We start from the raw sequence: 19,199 nt of genomic DNA, 5'->3' as shown, positions 1-19,199 counted from the left end.
AGACACATGGACTCTTCCCACTTTTAGGCAACTGGGAAATGCTGTGATCAACACTGACTTGTAAATGCCTGGCTTTGTTTTCAGTTACTATGGATGTGTACCTAGGAATGGAATTAATTCCTGCCTATATAGTAATCTTGTGTTTTAAAGAAATTTCCAGAGTCTTTCCTACCACACCAGACTGTTTTATAGCCTTACCACCAGCGCATGAGGGTCTCAGTTTTCCACACGCTAACTAACACTTGGTAATTTTTGTTGATGTTTGCAGTAGCCACCGTAACAAGCTTGAAAGAATGATTCCCTGTGGGTTTTAAACATGCTCCCTGGAGACTCATAATGATACTGACCATTTTTTTCCTTTGTTCTATTTGTATATATTCTGTGATAAAACATCAATCAATTTCATTTTGCATTTTAAGTTAAATAGAGTTTTGGTGTCTCTTTGATATTGGCTTTCAGGACTTCTTCAGATATTTTGTCTATGAGTCTCTTACACACGTGTATATGTATGTATATGTATATGTATATGTATATGTATAAAATCTGTAGCTGTTTTCTTCCATCCCACAGCTGTCTTTCCATTCTCTGATAACGTCTTCAGTCTAAACTTTCATCTAGTTTAGTCACCGTGCTGACAGAACCATGAGCAGTCCAGGGTCATACAAGTGTTACTCTCCGCCTTCTTGTTATAACTTTAGAGATCCGGCTCTTGAATGCCAGCGGTTTGTCCAGTTTTAGGTATTGTGTGAATCTGTATGAAGTAGGGGTCTCATGGCTTTCTTTTGCCTGAGTGGATCCAATTCTCTTATTGTTGCTTTTGGGGAGAGGTTTCCTTCCTCATTCAACGGTCTTGGCACCATTTTTTTTTTTAAAAAACCAGTTGACCATGGGTATAAATGTTCTTTCCAGGCTCCTGTCCCTTTCTCTTAATGCACATTTCCATCTGGATATGAGTACTATGCTCAGTTATTTATTTCTGTGGGGCATGAGTGCACATGCATACAGGCAAAGCATGCACATACTAAGGCCATAGGAGGGCTTTGGATGTCTTCTTCTGCTCTATTTCTTTTTTTTTTTTTTAAGCAGTGTCTCTCAGTGACCTTGGAGCTTATTGTTTCAGTTAGGCTGGCTGGCCAGAGAGCTCCAAGCATCCACCTGTCTTGGCACCCTAGCTAAGGTTATAGGCATGCATGGACACGCCTGGCTTTTTGCGTGGGTGCCGGAGACTCTATCAGACTCTGTTGTTATTTGCACAGACAATGCTGTCGGGCCCCTAATTCATTTCCACAGCCCCCGCATTCTCTTGGTTCAGTAACTCTGGGCTAAGTTTTCAAATCTGGGAGTGTGAGTTTTCCCAACCACTTCTTTCTTTTCCAGATGAGTTGCGTCTTTGATGTTCCTCCAAAACTACAGATTTCTAATTACAGAGAGGTAAGGGGTAGATGAATACAGAGAAATAGATGGATACATACATGATACATTTGTAGACAAATAGACATCTGTCCATCTACTTAAACACAGTTGAAATTCACACAACACAGTTGAAATTCACACAGCTTAAAAATAAAAAGTGACAGGCAATTTCACAACCTCAATGTTCCTATGTTAATGTTTTCTACATATTAAAAAGACTATGAAATACTACTTCATATCCATTCGTATAGTTCTAAGTAGGCAAATAACAAAGAGAGCAATCAGAACCCTCCTACATTGCTGCAGGGGGGAGGGATTTGAATGAGGGGCAGTTACTTTGGTACCCATATAACTCAAAAGGGGAAAGGCAGGATCACTGCATCAGCCAGCAGCTCTGCTACATGTATCCTCTGGGGGAGAAAACAAAAATGCAAGTGAAAATCCACAGGAAACTTTCAGATAGATGTTGGTAGCAGCTATTGATCTGTCCTGATTGTACCTTCCTTGGGGTTTATTCATGAGCATATCCCAATGTCAGGGGTCTACACAGCTGCCACCATGACCAAACTGTGATCTTTGCAGTGACAGCAGATGCAAGACCCCACTGGGAAAGCAAAGCCCTGTGCAGCTATCCCCTGGGGGATGTGTGTGTGTGTGTGTGTGTGTGTGTGTGTGTGTGTGTGTGTGTGTGTGTTGTGAAATAAGGGAACCAATAACAGAGAATGTCTTAATTTTTGAGGCTGGCTGGGATCAGGAAGGTTTGCGTTCTTCCTCTACAAGAAGGTGGTCATGGTAACTGCAGGGTGGATTAGGTCCTAGTGGTCGTCGCCTTTTGTAAAGCAAGAAAGAGTTGACTCTGAGTTAAGTTCAAGTGTGATAAGACAGCCTTCCCTGGGTCACTAGTAAATAAATAGATGCACGAGTTAAACCTGGGGCAGGGGAATTGTCAGCATGATTTTGGACTAGGACAAATTATGCCCACCACTTGGGACTTGATGTGCCATAGACACATTCTGTATTCATCGGCAGATAATAAAACTCACTTAGTCTAAGAGTGGATGACTTGCAATAGGTTAAAGGTTAACCTGTTTCAGGGGCAGGGCTGAAAAGATGGCTCAGCCATTAAGAACAGTTGTTCCTCTTCACCATGATCTGAGCTAGGTACCCAGCTGCCATACCAGGCAACTCACACAGCCTATAACTTGGGCTCCAAGGGACCCAGTGTCCTCTTCTGGCCTCTGCAGAGACCTATGCAGAGGTGCAAATATGCACACATACAAATAAAGTAAATTAACATAAATCTTTTTTTATTAAAAGGTTAACCTGTTTGAAAGGGAGGCAAATTTGTGGTTGGATCACACCTCACAGGGGGTTACAGCACAGTCCAACCATGTGATCTCCCAGCACACGCATTTATTGTATAATCCCTGTCTTGTATGACATTTAGATTTGGCTGCGATGAGACATATGTAAATGAGATGCAAAATTCTCAAGATGAAATTCAAAGAGGCTCCTGAAAGTGGCTTGTTGTTCAGTGGCCTTTTGGGAGGGCCAAGGAGGTGGAGCTGGCTGGCTCCCCAGCGGGTTGGGTTCATTTGCTACTTAGAGTGATGTCTGCATTTGGTCTGAATTTAGCTTTGTGCAGTTTCCTTTCTTGAGACATGAAGCGATGTCAAGGGTAAAGGCTGATATTCACACAGCAAATACATAATTTTAGGTTTGTGTGTCTGTTTAAGCTGTGTCTGTTGAAAGAGCTGGCTAAAGCCCTTGGTTATGTAGTTGCAATGTTGCTTGTTCCTGTTTGCAACCTTTTCCTGACGCCCTTCCCCCATGTGGTCTTTTTCTTTCCCTCCCTCCCTCTCTCTCTCTCTCTCTCTCTCTCTCTCTCTCTCTCTCTCTCTCTCTCTTCAAGTTTACCAGTGATGTTTTTGTTGCCTACCCTAGGAAGATCTGTTTTTTCCATTTATCAAAACAAATGGCAAGCCAGGGACCATTTAAAGTCGTTTTCTTAGTTAATAAAGCCAATCTCCTTGTTCTGTTATGTTAAAAGTACACGATCTTTTTATTGCCAGTTCTGTGGGGCTAGGTCTGTTTTCTGTCTTAGCAGTCTCAGGCTGCCCCACTCACTCACTGTGCAGAGAATTACAAACCGGCTCAGGGCGTGGCAGCTGATTTACAGTACCAGCCATTCTCAAAATAACCACAACAGTGCAATCCTGATGTGCCATTTACGTCACGCTCTGTTTTCATGAAATAGTTTGTGGCCTTTTCATTTCTATTCCTGATAGAATCTTGCCCTTGGTCCCTTTTAATCAGGCATTTAATTTGTTTATATTATTAATATTTTCCACTACATGTCTTGGCCTGCCTCCAGTAAAACAGCTTTGTTGGGGGCGGGGTGAGGGGGGGCACATTGCATAAAACAATCCCAGTGATCTTCTTCTCTCAGCCTTGGTTTCACTGCAAATGTGTTTTCTCCTTTGATGTGTCTGAACTACCAGAACTAACTCTGAATCGCTGAGAGAGATTTGGAACCACAGTGGGGGCACCACACGTAACCGCGCAGCCACAGGCAGGAATTGATAAAGTTGATGAGGGACTTTGGAATTTTAAACAGTTCAACCAATTGGGGCCTATTAGTCACAAACCCCTGGCCTGTATTTTTTCCTTTTACAAATGTCTTCTCTGTATAATGTCTTGTAATTAGAACAGGAAGTCATTGAGTAACTGTAAGATGAATAAGAGCACTTAACACTGAAAGGAAAATTACCTTCCGAGAAATTATATTTCCCCCCATCCCCCCACATGTTACAATGTTGGTAATGATAGTAACAGCTGTAGTTACTCTTATCTGTAGAATTTTTCTGTGCTTGGGTTTTCTGAAATTAAAAAAAAACAACAACAACATCATTTTCAGTAATAATCGAAGACGAATGGACAGAAGATAGGAAGCGCCTAATTATGACACATATTCTGTGTCACAACAGAACAGCAATTAAATGGAAACGGTGTCATTGTCACTAGCACTAAGAGCTGGAAGTCGGCCAGGTACAGAAAGTTGAGGCTTTGCCTTAGTTGGTTGCTAGGAGCAGGCAAAAAGTGTATAAAGGCTTGAGAAAGGAACGACTGGTGTAGGAAAGCGAGGGGAGGAAGGCCAGGCGGCAAGCCCTTCCGATTAACATGATTTCGCTTATATTGTTTCAAAAGTAGACAGCAGGGTTTGTAACTCTAGCAGATTCATCTTTGCTGGGGTTGCGAGGGGGGGGGGCGGGAACAAAAGGAAGAAAGGAAACTGTAGGTCGTCTGTGAAGCAGGAGGCCCGTTGTGTTTCCAACGCAGTCTCCATGCAGATTGCGAATTGTTTAAGTGAAAAAAAAAACTTTAAAATGTTTGTTTCTGTTGGCATCCAGACGTATTTGCCCTAATACGATTATAAGAATGAAAGGGCAAAATACTTGGCAGAATTTTCAGCTGAGGTAATTAGGCACAGGAAAGGACATGCATATTTTTTTTCCACCAAGCTCTATAAAGTCCTGGTGTGAAGGGTTTTTATGAAGTTTTGTTTTGTTTTGTTTTGTTTTGTTTTGTTTTGTTTTGTTTTGTTTTAGGCTTTCTGATGTTAGGAGTAGACAATGGTGATTTTCAGAGAACATATAGCGTGATGTTTCCTAAACAACCCCACAACCCTGCCAGGAGGATAAAATTGTGTTTCTGCAATGTTGTGTAAGAGATGAAAGCAAATTCTGCTCCAGAATGGATGTTTTGAACCTCCTGTACATTTGTCCACCATTAACTATTAAAAAAAAAGCATCATGGATATTTGAAAGTCAACGCTCCAGTAATTTATTGGACTTGCCATTTCACGCATCTCTTTATACAAAGACAATTTGAACTACTCGCAGAATGAATGCTTGCCCCACCCCCACCCACCCCACTGGATGAGAGAGCCAGGGTGTACAGTTACTGTTTGACAAGTCGGGGTGGAGTCTCAGATTATAATTACAGCTCTGTGAAATTCTGTTTGGGACTTTGAAAAATATATAAATAAGTAAAAGAATTGACATTGAGAGAGGTTAACAAAACGTGTAATTATGATATAAGCGCAGGATTAGAGCCATTTCAGTAGAGCGTTACAAGCCCTGTACTTTAGGTATTAACTTTTAATAGGCAAAGTTAAAGTTCTCTTTATTGAAGTTGAAACGAGGTTTAGTCATTCTGGGTCTCTTATTCTCTTTTAATATTTAATTTAAAAGTAAGCATGCTCACATTTTTGGTGGGGAGGGAGACTTGAGAAATGGAATAACATTTTAACATAACAGCTGTTTATAATATCAATCTTGAGTGCCATATATATGTATATGTATATATACACACATATATATTGCCGATTATATTCCGCTGGCTAAATTTAAGTAAAAAGTATATATAACCCAAGGAACTAGAATGTTCTAGAAAATACTCTGTAGGGTTAGTTCTGTAATTCCTTTTCTGATATGGGTGTGGCTGAAAGAAAATCATTGTTCCGGGAACACTTTGCTTGTCTTTTGCTAAACAAATGTGCAATTTATCCTTTCTTTGTTCATTCTTAGATTTATCTACTAGGCCTCTTGTGAAATAGAAAGGCGAAAACTGCATACCATTCATTTATTGGTGGCCCTCGTTTCATGTATCAGAGTATTTTATTTATGAGTATATAAAAGAAAAAAGGAGGACTGGGTTAGCTGCAGGATTTCAGAAAGAATTCTTGAAGGGGCTGTTTGCCTTTATTTGTTTCTCATTGTACTGTTGCAAAATAAAACACGCCAGCCATTCAACAATTTAATATTCTTAGGGCTGTGTCAGGAGGAAGCTGATTTAATGTAGAGGCTTACGAAGCAGTTAAAGGGTCATAGAACTTAAGATCTGCAAGGCTCTTGCAAAGTCTTACTTCCAAACCATTTTATATGCTTTTCCGTGTCTCTGCCACCCACTCCACCTCATCACCTCCTACCTGGCAGTCTCTGTTAACTTCTAGAAGGGTCTGAGGGTCTCCTGGCCTTTCTATGGTTTTATAAATACGCAAAGCAATTCCTCCGACAATGCCTAACTACAAGGTTGGAAAGTTGCCTCTCTCCAAACAATGCCAACATTCTTATCCAAATGGTTGGTTCCGTTCATAAGCAACAAAGTTAGCAAAATTTTTGTTTTGGCATTGCCGAGGGTTGCCACATTAGACCAGACCCCAGCTGTGCCTTCAGCCTCCTGGTATAGAGAGAGTTTAATGAGGGGATAGGGCGAGAGCATTAGGCCAGCAAATATAAGATTCCGGCTTCCTCCCACCTCATGGGTAGGAAGTTGATATGTGAAAACCACATCAATAGTTTAAATGTTTACAGTGAGCGTTGCAGGCCCTCAAATCACACACTAACTTAGCCAGAGTGGAAGAATTCTGGCTCGCAGGTAGTTGAAGTCATCAGTTCTCTGTGAGAGAGAAGTGTTAGGTTTTACCTGAGCAAAGCTTATTATCTCAATCCTGATACTATAAATTAAATGGTAAGAGTAATAAATAGGAGCCATTTTGTCATAATGCAAAGTTAACCAAATAAGAGTTAAAACGTTGAAAGGTTGGGCAATAACTCCCTCCTTCCTGTCACTCCCTGTGTCACGGAGAGCCCCTCCTGACCACGTGGGTCATAACTCCTGCTTTGTCACCTCTATATTGAGGAATATGCACAAGTTGTAATGTTGTTTATAGGGTCTTCATGAGGAAAAGATTCATTGTATGAACACTGTCCCTAAATTATAGTATTTTACTCTAGGTACCAGAAGTAGTGTTAGTGTTGTTTCTGTGCCTAAACATGTCCACTGTGCCTGCTCTTTGTGGTTGGAGTGAAGGTTTTACCTGTTAGCTTATTTTAATGTGGTGGCTTCTATGATAAGTACCGGCAGTCATGAAAAAGCAGCAGAGGCAGGCAGGTAAATTTAATCCAGGATTTTATTCTAGGCACTAGTAGATTTGCAAAGAGAAATATGAATAAAACCATGTATCTGACTGTTATATGTGTATTTATAGGATGACTATATATTTTTAGTATATGTAAACTTGTATGTTGGTACACAATATGTTGTATGTAGTATAGCAAATATATACATGTAATATTATATAAAAAATATACATATGATGTTAATGTAGCAACATATGTCCTATGCAATGTGTTATATTGCATTACGGTATGGTATACATATATAATGTATATTTTAAATACATGGCATATATTATGTATAAGTTATAAATACATTTGTAGCATATAAATACAAGCCTTTACGTATTATGTATGATACAACTATGCTTTAAATACATGTATTTTAAAACCCAAGCTAAGTAAGCCACTGTAAGTCTAGGAAAAAACAATCACATGAGGAGTTACTTGCTTGGAAATCTAGAGTGCATGAACTGGCCTGAGTGCTTGTTAAAAATATAAATTCCTGTACTCCAATCTTAGCGAGTCCGGGTCAGTCATTTGGGGTGGCACCCAGAGTCTAGCTCTCCTCACGCATCCCCTGAGACCTTGGATAGCATTCCCAGGACAACCCTCTAGAGTGGACATCTGTAGGACACCTTCGTGTTAAGTAAGAATAGAGATTGCGCTTCCAGTAACTAAGAGAAGAGGTGGGAAACTGTGAGGAGGGCAGAGTCGGTGTTGGGAGCTTGGATGAGATTCAGAGAGAACGTGGAAGGAGGTCATCTTTCCACACAGAAGCTTACCTGAGACATGAGTCTATCCCAAATGGAGAATTAGGAAGAGGTCAGAGGGAGCATCATCATAAAAAAAAAAGTACTCAAAGAAACCCAGGAGGATGAGGGGTAGAACGGCAGCGAGGTGGACCTGCGACTCAAATGGCATCTCTCAAGCCATCAACTCAGAAACTACTTTTCCTTCAACTTCCTTCCCTTGGAAGGCATGGCGTCTTCTGTTTTATCTCTCAAACTCTTAGAAAAACTAGTATGATTTTTCCCGTCTTCACAGAAAGCCAAGGCACACTAGATACGCAGACCCAGGGACTATGAGGTTTCCTACATACAGAGAGTGGTGTTGAGCATGCAAAACAGAATGAGGTCTGATTCTCTCAAATTTGTATCTTGAACAAACACGGGGTGTATTGCTATAAATAGGATTTGGTACCAATGGGACAGGGGAGGTCACTCTTTGGGGTAGCACATAGACAGTGTGTGCGCTTCTGACAGTGTTTGGTGAGCGCTTCCGTGGCAACCTTCTCAGGGTTGGACTTACCTGTAACAGACATATCTATAAACGCAGAATTTGAACTTAGTGTCTTAGTCTACCATAGAAGTCTCAACTTGCTGTGTCGTGGCACACGTTTCCGCATCTAAGGACTACTATACATTGGTAGACTTCTTTTCCATGTAAACACACTGCCTTCTAAGTGTGCCAGCTGATAAAGTGGCTGCCCACAGACCAAGCAGGAGTCTAAGAAGAGTAAGCCATTTAAAGACATCACGCTAGAAACAGCTGAGCATCTCCGCTCGTAGAGAAGCCTCCAGCCTGAAGAGCTAAGTGAATGTAATTAGAGCTACATCTGGGTGTCAGCCTCCTGTGTGCAAAGGTCACAGGCACACCTTGCATTAAGCCTGGTTTTGTCCCATCATTACATTCTACCCCAATTCGTCTCCCACTGGTTACCAGATGGCCATGATAATGTGCCGGTATCCTTAACAACTGTTTTCACGCAGTTCTCTGCGGTACAGTAAGGGCTCAAAAATATTGCGAGCTTTCTCATTGGACATACAAATGGCAAACCTGGGAACTGCTGCCCTTCGCACTGACAGTGCGGGTCATGAAACTCCAGTTCAGTTTGACATGGTTACAGGTATCACGATGCCAAAGGAAGTGCTCGCCATTCCTCAAGCTTAAAACAAAGGGAGGGCTTGTCCAAGTTGTTCCTGGATGTTTTGCAAATATTCACAGAACATAGTGGGTTATCACTAAGCACCAAGGTCATTTAAGAGGATGACTCAGTACATTTTCTGAGATGTTCTGAGCTGAGATGGTCCTGATGGGACTGTCTCTCTAGGATGCTCAAGGAGCCAGGTTTCCATGTAGATTTGAGAAACATTGAAACATAGGAGGTAAGGATATGAGGGGATGTGGAGAAGATAGTGGTGTCAATCAATTGGGGCAAACCATGCTGTAATTACAAACATCCCCCCCAAATTGTCCCATTATAAACAATGTGGGCATCGTTCCTCCTATTTTTGCATCCATATGATTTTTTAACCCCAAGACCAAGACTGGCAGAAGAGCTGTTGTCTGAGCATCCCAGATGGCCCCAACAAAGACAAAGAGACACTGGGGTCCGTGGCACACTGGCTCTTAAAACATCTACCATTTCAGTCACATCTCACTGGCCAAAACAAGTCTAGGGGCTCCTGGATCCCCAAGAGTGGGGAGCACAACCCTTTCTTCCAGGCCCATTAAGAGAACATAGAATATTTGCTGAAGCTCAGAGCAGGTGGCAAAGCTTCTTAGGTCTATGGACACTGCTCTGGGGTCCCATGGCTGTTTTCCTAACACACACATACACACACACACACACACACACACACACACACACACACACACACTTGTGTAATCAATTTAAAACCAAGTAATAACTGTAAAGAAACTCAACTAAGTGTCCCTATCATGGCAGTGATACCAATGACTAAAATATATATATATTTATATATAAGTCTCAGGAAGGACTCTTTTAGTTAGACTATTCTCAAATGACTCAGACGCCATTTAATATATCTGTTCATGGGACTGCAATGTGGTTCTCCTCAGAGGTAGTGGCCTCAGGCTTCCAGAGTCGGGAACTGGATTGAGAAGGGGGATTCTGGAAGATTCTGGCGCTGCCAGGCTGTGGTAAAGATAAGGGACATTCTCTAGTCCCAAGTTGGAAGTGACCATTGACACAAAGTCATGGCTGTGACAGTTCTCTTTGTCAGAAGGAAGAGGCTAATAGACATGTTTTCTTCTCTGTCTAGGGGAAGATGCAGAAGAAACCAACGTGATTGTTCTTAGCTACCCTCAGTACTGCCGGTACCGGTCCATGCTTAAACGGATCCAGGATAAGCCATCTTCCATCCTCACGGACCAGTTCGCTTTAGCCCTGGGGGGCATCGCAGTGGTCAGCAGAAACCCCCAGATCCTGTACTGTCGGGATACCTTCGACCATCCCACTCTCATAGAAAACGAGAGCATATGCGATGAATTCGGTGAGTGTTTGCCTTTTACTCTACTTGAAACTTGTTCACGTGAGTAGCTGTTTTCTGTTCACCAAGTGAGCAGTGCTAAGGAACAGGGCCTACTTTCACCACCCACCTCCACCCAGCCCCTGCGATATTGCAACATAAAGTGTCCTCATCTTCTGGGCCGCCACTGTTTACTGCAGGTGAAAGGCAACTGTTTTGTGTTTTTTTGTTGTATATATAATTTGAAGGTACTTGGTTGACCTTGAAGGTGGACTGTTTGATTGGAAGCTTTCACTTCTTTCTTAGACAGTTCTGGTTACTTAAATATTGTTTTTTTTTTAATTTTATAAGGTATTATAAATTATAACTATTCAGGTAAGGTGGATATAAAAAATAAATTGATCGATGGATCATTCCATACATGCATACATACATACACACATGAATTGTAGATGTGCAGTGTCTCTCAAATTTTCACACATACCAAATCCTGATCTAGCTGACTAGTTGTATCTTCTCAGCAGAAGGGCTGTGGGACACCATATCTCATCTTTGGAAACCTTGCAGTGTGCAGTGTCGGTGAAGGCAAACCAGGATACCATCATCCTACATCATGCCTTGTGGCTTGATGAAGAAATTGGATCATGCCAGTGGCTTTCCATTGATTGGGTGTTCCTATGCATACAGAGGCAGGGACCACCCCACTTATCACGGCATCACCTTCACAGATGGTGTGATGGTGCCCCATTCAGTGCATCATGAGGACCAACGAGGGGAGGAGTTTTTGACCCGTAGCCTTGAAAGCACATGGGTAGATTTTCTTCAGGCTGGTGCCTTCCTCGATTCTGCTGTCTTATATTGTCCTCGAGGATAGCTCATTTGCAGAATGTTCAAATCCAGGTTGTCCCAGTTAGTTGTAAGACTCTTCTACATGGTTTTGTGACTCTATGGTGGCCTTTGACAGTCTGTGCCTTTGGGAGCTCTTAGGCTACTACAAAGGGCTTTGTAAGTAGACGCGGCCAGAGCAGAGGATAGGTGAAGAAGTGGGATCTGAGAAGGGGAAAGGGAAGTGAGACAACAAGGTCTAAGCTCAGCAGTGGCTATGTGTGTGTGTGCGTGTGTGCATGTGTGTGTGTTCACTTTTCCTTCTATACAGAAGTACACACTGTCATATTTTTAATAGTCAAGTAGCCATTTCGCTGAATCACATCAGTGTATCCAGCACATAAATACATAAATAAATACCCTATCCTTTCAGGTGAACATTTGCAGATCTGCCCTTTTCAATATTTGAGGGAAAAAAATTACCCACATTCCTTGCTCCCAAGCCCTGCACCCCTCTACCTGATGAAAAAGTCTCTAAATTCCTAACACAGCATAAAGCTGAGAGAATGTTTCTTCCCACTTAGGAGTATTCAAAGTTAGTGTTTAACAGTATAATATAATGGGGGGGGGGAGAAGTTTTAACCTTTTTGGCTCATTTAGGGGATATTTGTCACCGAGTTTCAAAAGCTCTTCTATCTAGAGTTGGAAGTAGAAGTTCCTATCCAGCAATGATCACAGTGGCTGTCGGAGCATCCCTACAGGAATTTCACGTGTTCTTGCAAACACAAGCATCTCCCTGTGGATGTGCCCCTGACCTTTCATTTGGCAGACCTCATTTTAATGTTGCCTTCCCCCTCTAGCCTCTGGAAGGGAGGGAATTTCTTTTGGAATTAAGGCACTTTAAAGAGCTTCTAGAAGGCGGGCTGGGCGATGGGGAGAGCATCAGATTGTTGCAAGTCTGGGCCTCAGGTGCTTTGCCCTTTTGAAAGTAGCTCACGCTCACCATAAGCCGCGTGGCTTTTCTCGACTCCGTTTGAGCTCTTTCATCCATACGTGTCCCCACCTCCTGGGACACACATCTAAAAATTTCGGACAACTTTTTAACCCCCGCCCCCCAACTGGTAGTACGTGAAAAATGGCATGGGTTGAAGTGTTTGTTTAAAAATGTGGTGTATTGGATTTCTCCGACCAACGAACAGTTGGTGGGAGAACATAGATTTAATTAGTAAGTAGCATTAAGCAAATGTTCCCCATACTGAGGACTGCCAGATGACAGAGACACTTCTTTCATGTAACCCAGCGTGCCAGGGGGCACACAGAAGAGTCTCCCTTGCAGCACATATTCTGTGCCACACATTCGGTGACTTCAGTCATTGGTCAACTATAATTTCGGTAACAGTATGGCTAGGCTATAAAAATCAGATTTTATTAGCCACATCACCAGGTGGGCGAATTGGGGAGCTGGTGGCAAAGAATTTAGAGCATTTAACCACTACATATTTGATACAAGGAATTCTAAATCACCATTTAAAAAAAAATCCCTCCAAATTTCTTCACCTAAGAACAGTGTCTGGTTGTGTATAACTGCTGATGTTTAATTTATTAACTGGTATGTCGCTTTCTTCTATGACATGGGCAACAGGAGGGGTATACAAAAGAGAAATAAAATCTGTCCTTGTTTACTTTGAGAATTAAGAATCTAAATAGGCAAGGCAATATTAGCACCTGTCTAACACCTGGATGCTTAAGTAGGTCACAAGAAAGCCAACGATGGTTGTCACACAAAAGCAATTGGGGTAGGAATTTGGCTGTGGTTAGGGGTAAAATTGGATGCCTGTGATGATAGTCAGGATGAGATGTCAAGGAAAGCCTTTCAATATTAGAGCTTGGTCTGGGTTCTTTCTATGTGTGGAGGTAGCTGTTTCTAAGTGGGGGTGCTCATGTATGAGTGCACATGTAGAAGCCGATAGATACCTCGGATGTCACTTCTCAAATGCCTGCCACCTTTCTGCTTGAGGCAGGGTCTCTCACTGGTAAGAGACTTTGCCCTGTAGGCTAGGCTAGCTGCCCAGAGATTGCCCCTGTCTCTACCACCCTACTATAAGGCATACAAACATACTCTACTGTGCTTTGTGCCTCCCACGTGTGCTGCCCATCTGTGAGCTGAGTCACCTGCCCATCTTCCTTCGTTGGTCCAGTTTTAAAAGATGGAGGGTCTGGGTTTTAGAAACCTGTTAGAAAAAAATGTCAACTGCTGACAATTCACCCCCCCCCCCCCGCCCCCCGCCACCTGTCTCTATTGGCTGGGGTCTATAATTGATCTTCCTGAAGTAGTTCTGCCTATAGCCAACCTTAGGGTGGGTTGTGAGAAAACATGGATGTGAGCAGGCAGTGGCTTCGAAACAGAAGTGAGCTCTTTGGGACAGAGATGAGCCTACATTTCCTCTGGGCCCCGCCAGCCTGGTTTACCTGTGTAACCAAAATACATCTCCGAAATGAGTCTCTGCTTTTCAGAACAGCCTTGCCCATTGCCAGGCAGCTTTGCCCCCTCCCCTGCTATTTTAATGCTGTCCACTGAATAACAGCTTTAATTGAACAATAAAAGTAAGCCTTTTAAATCTACAACTGGTCCCTATAAATAAATTCTCTGTGGGGTTTTATGAAGCCACTTAATGAAAAGTTTGATTAGAAACTATTAAAGAAAAATAAAATAGATGAAATTTCATCATTTAATCCAGCGTTACAGTGGTGTCATTTTGATTTTTATTTACATTGAGATATTCAGAATCGAGTAAATATATCCTGGTTTTAATTAACTATCCTCCTTACTTGAGGAGGTTATTTTAGGCTTGAAGGGTTTTGATAACATGCCATCTGTTTTCTCCACTGTATTATGCAAGTCTTCTCCTTGCTTACAGTGCTGGGTAATGTCTAAACCTATGACCGGAGCATAAATTGAATCATATTAATGGTAGGTGATTGAAAAGCTTCGGCCCCGACATCCTGGCCATATTCTTCCATCTTGTCAGTCACAGGACTCTGCCAGCAGTGTGCTTTCTTAGCACAAGATAATTGACTGTTTTTTTTTTTTTACACTAACACATCGGACTCCCCATTGAAGCATTATGAAAATTCATTGTGTTGCACATGCAATTAGGGAACGGGATTTTAATAACAATGATGGGAACGTGACATGAATGGCATTTTGTTTTCTTCATAAAAATGGTTTGCCATAAAGCATGGTTTCTGCTCCTCCTGTCCTGTATCTAGCTCTCGGCAGGCACAGCACCTCCCCAAGAGCTCTGCTTCTTTTTCTCACCTGGCTATATAATGACTTCTGTTTTATAAGATGCATTCTGTCATTTATATTGTGTGTGCTGTAGAGCAAAGCCACGCAGGTAAACATTTTGTCCACTCTTTGCTGTTAGAACAATAAAAGGCCCACCACTTTGTAATGCAAAGTGTTTACAGTAATATCATGCCAATTGATGTCACATGTGTGAAGTGCTGACAAACTAAATTCAAACAGAGGCACACACCGTACGGCAAAGGAATGGATAACTTTAAGGTCCCAGCTCCCGTCAGAGAAGTGCAAAGGTAGCACCACATACGCAAATGATATGGAGACAGTATTTAAAGGTGGGTAGGACTAAATGTTATTAGACGTGACTCGCTTTTAAATACGAGATTTAATAAAAGATGAAGCACATCACTAAAAGATTGTGTGTGTGCGCGCTCACATGCACGAGTGTCTGAGTTTTAAACTGCAGAGACGTAAGAAACAGAAGTCACTCTTTCTTAAGTTTTTTGACAGAGAACAGGGCAGGACGAAACATGGCTTTGGTGAACCACGTGCAAAGCAAGGGGATGAGATGGGCTGTCATGACGTATTTGGTTCTTGTGTAGACACCATGAGCTCTGGCCTACAGGGAGAAGAACTTGGCTGTGTTTATGCTAAGACACACATTCCACTGGGGATGGGGGATGGAAAGGAGCTGCAAAACTGTAGCAAAAAGAGGGCTAAACTCAAATGCAAAGAGACTAAGTGTAAATCAGAGCTCAACCATCTGATTCTGCAAGGCGCATGCCATGAGGCCCCTTACTTGTTCCATCTGTAAAGTCAGGCATGCGCAGCCATCTTGCCAGGTTCAGAATAAATCGACCTTGCTACTTGCACGCATACAAACACCACACACACACACACACACACACACACACACACACACACACACACACACACACACAGGAAAAGAACTGTTCACTGAAAAACAATAGACAAACATCTTGGTGAGAGATGGTTGTGGGAATGGCTGTGTTCATCTGCTCCACTGTGTGTGCCTCAGTTGAATTTGGTTTGTCAACACTTCACACATGTGAGACCAACCTGTTTCTATTGGCATCTTAGATCTTAGACAGCGTGCAGTTGTAGGAAACCGTCATGTTCATGTTGGTTGAATCCGCAGGGGATCCCAACCCTAGGGGTCCTGGGGGCTTAGCAGAGCCTGAATAGACTTATAAAGTTGTCCACACATCACAGTGTGTTTTAAAGACGCCCTTCTGAGTCCAAACTGACCTTTGTCCTTTCCCATTTCCTGTTAGTTGAAATGATGACGTTATAGACAAAAGAAGTAAAGACAAAGGGAAAAGCCAGAACAGGGGAGAGGACAAAACCTTGACTTTTTACGAAAGGAAATTCAAAACATGCAAAATCATTTTGAAGCATAAATGAGACCTGGACACTGCCTCTTCCCCTCTAATGGTCACATGCTTAGGTCATGTGCTTTACTGGAAATGAAGGGAAGGCAGTTGTGTTAAGTATAATGGAAATTTGCAAGTAAACTGTTTTGTTTTTCTTAGCAAAGTGGCTTTCATGGTCACAGTGGCTTCTGATGATCAGATATCTTTGCTCCTGGCCCCTGTCCGCATTTGGGATTTCACTGTCTGTGGTGGCCACCAATCTCCCAAAGGACAACAAAGCAGTTATTTGTCTTTAATTGCAAGTGAGTAGGAAAAGACGTGGCCTTCATGCACGTTGCTGTTTGTGCAGAAGATCATGATCTTCAGGAATCTCACTGTGTTCTCCTGGAACTTTCCTAGAGTCTGTTTATCCCCAAAGTAGAATTGAAGCAAGCTGTTCTTGTGCCCTATACTCTCAGACCAAAGACAGAGAGCAGTGAAACTCTGATAGAGAAGAGTGAGTTAAATCCGTATAAGTCAGTGGTTGGAGGTGTATCAGATGTGTCCCACAGGATGATTAGCACGTGGGTTCTGCCTCCTCCACAGTGAGGAGGAGTGGACTGCCTTGGTGAGAGGCACTAGAAGCCTGGATCCCAGCTTACTTAGGGAATTAGGGAAAGAAATTATGTTGCTACTAGGAATTGATCTACAGTCACGGCCTCAGGAATGCCAAGGATTAGCATGTTTCTTTTGGGTGAACTTGAAAAGATATTCTAAAATAACTTGGATGCCTTTTGTAGCCGAGGGGACTCAGTGAGTTACTAACCACTGTTGGGACTCTCGTGTGTGTGATGAATTCACCTTTAACCCAGAAGGAAGTGACTGTCTGTGTTGACTAACCCTTGACCTAGAATTCCGTCTAAGAAATAACTGATTCTCTGTTACAAAATCAAGATCCATATCCTCCCCACTATAACCATTTGGTTTTTTAAATAAATAAATAAATAAATAAATAAATAAATAAATAAATAAAGCCCATACCTGCTTGGGGTGCAGCTTAGTTGGTAGCACACTTTAAGCTCTGGGTCATCTCTAGTGTCATATAGTCTGGAAGTGGTGATGCGCGCGCCTCTAATCCCAGCACTGGGAGACTAGGGGCCTTGGGATTAGGAGTTCAAGATCATCGTTGGCTATGTAGCAAGTTTGAAACCACTTAGGATACATGATACCTTGTAATTACACACACACACACACACACACACACACACACACACACACACACACACATAAACACACATACCACAAGAGAACTAGCCACCGGGAAAAAAAATAATAGACAAATATATAAGTGAAAAGTGAGGGTATTAAGAATGAGGTTCAATGTAAAGCTTTCTTTGGTCTGTTTAAAATTCTTCTCGGGGGCTGGAGAGATGCCTCCATGGTCAAGAGCACTGGATGCCCTTGCAGAGGATCCAATTCAGTTCCCAGCACCCACAAGGTAGCATGTCTGTAACTCCAGTTCCAAGGGACCCAATGCCCTTTTCTGGCCTCCACGATACACAGGTGGAGCACCTACATACATGCAGGCAAATTACACATGAAATTAAAAATGTAAATCTTCCTTTTTAAAGACGTATTTTACTTTCAGTCATATGTATAGTGTGTGTCTATGGGCAGGTACGTGTGAGTGCATGCAGGTGTTCTCGGGGGCCAACTTTAGTCTCTCTCTGACCTGGGAACTAAATTCAGATCCTCTGAACCACTGAACCACCTCCCTACCCCACTGCCAATAAACAAATCTAACACACACACACACACACACACACACACACACACACACACACACACTTTTTGATCCATTGAGGTGCTCTCTGACATTCTGTCCTATTGGAGGAAACTGATTGATTGGTTTAAGTCTCTTGTTGCTGAAACTATTTGGAGACACTTAAATCACAGCTTCAGTGGGTGCCACACAGCACAATCCTACCACCCACTCATTCAGTGTCTATTACACACTTTATTGTTGTCCTCGGGTTTTTTTTTTGTTTGTTTGTTTGTTTGTTTTTGCCAAGCACAGTTCTTGTTGTGGTAAACAAGCAAGAGCGTGTGATCCCAGGCTGTTCACTTTATAGGCCTTGACCAGGCGAATGGCAAGATACGTGGTCGTTATGGATCACGCCTTACAGAGGCCGACCTCCCTAGATTGCTGTAAAGATGAGCAATTACTCCCGAACACTTCACTGTTTACCAGAGCCTTCCACCTCTTGCATTACCCAACACAACCACAGCCACACGCTAGAGTCACCCACAAAAGTGCTTTATAGCTGTGGCAACTACTTGGGAAAACGAGGTACGAGGTGGTACTAAAAGTCATTCAACATCTGTCCTAGCCAGAAATACCAGTTTGGCTGTCGTTTTGGAATGTGTTCCCCCAGGCATCATGGGTCCCCTCATGACCATTCGGGCCTCAGCCCTACTCTTTCCTCCCCGGAGAGACAGAATCTGGCCGTCCCTCTTCCAGGAGTCCAGCCCAATCCCTTCATCCAGCATGTTATTATCTTCCCACAGCTCGTCGTTATCTGAAATTACTCCTGTAATTGTTTATTTACAGCTTCATCCTCTGTCTTCAAAGCCCCTACACACACACACACACACACACACACACACACACACACACACACACACACTATATACGGCAAGCCCTTGGTCATGTAAAGAGCACATACTCTGAGTTGTTCACAGCTGTGCTCTTAGGGACCAGGAGAGTAGTTGCATGTAAGAGGCATGTGATGAATCCTGGTTAAATGAGTGACTGGCATAGGCAAGCGCTATGCCACTGCTTTCTCCTATGCTAGGAATAAAGACATCAGAGCATAGCAATGGTGCCCAGCCAGCAAGTGGGCGGACCAGGATTTGAACCTAGATAGCTTGGCTCCAGTCCTGTGGTGTGATATTTCCCCTTTCACCTGACTGCCTAGAGTCCAGACCCTACTTAGAAAGAATGTGTTGTGCACTCGACATTGGGCCAACTGGCAACAGATATCTGACC

The 19,199-nt window shown here is 42.6% G+C and overlaps 1 protein-coding gene across 1 annotated transcript in view; it reads left to right on the top strand.

Annotated features, from left to right (window-relative positions):
- Window positions 1-19,199, top strand: part of ARID5B (AT-rich interaction domain 5B) — a 178,039-nt gene that overhangs the window by 74,893 nt on the left and 83,947 nt on the right. The window contains exon 4 of the mRNA XM_084753336.1: window positions 10,442-10,672. Within this exon, the coding sequence (XP_084609462.1) occupies window positions 10,442-10,672 (231 nt within the window). The remainder of the gene's footprint in view (window positions 1-10,441; window positions 10,673-19,199) is intronic.

This window comes from Acomys minous (genome assembly GCF_964271855.1).
Source record: "Acomys minous genome assembly, chromosome: 13".
In the NCBI taxonomy this organism is placed as follows: Eukaryota; Metazoa; Chordata; class Mammalia; order Rodentia; family Muridae; genus Acomys; species Acomys minous.
The sequence above is the reverse complement of the archived record's forward strand: the minus strand, read 5'-3'. Positions and strand labels throughout refer to the sequence as shown.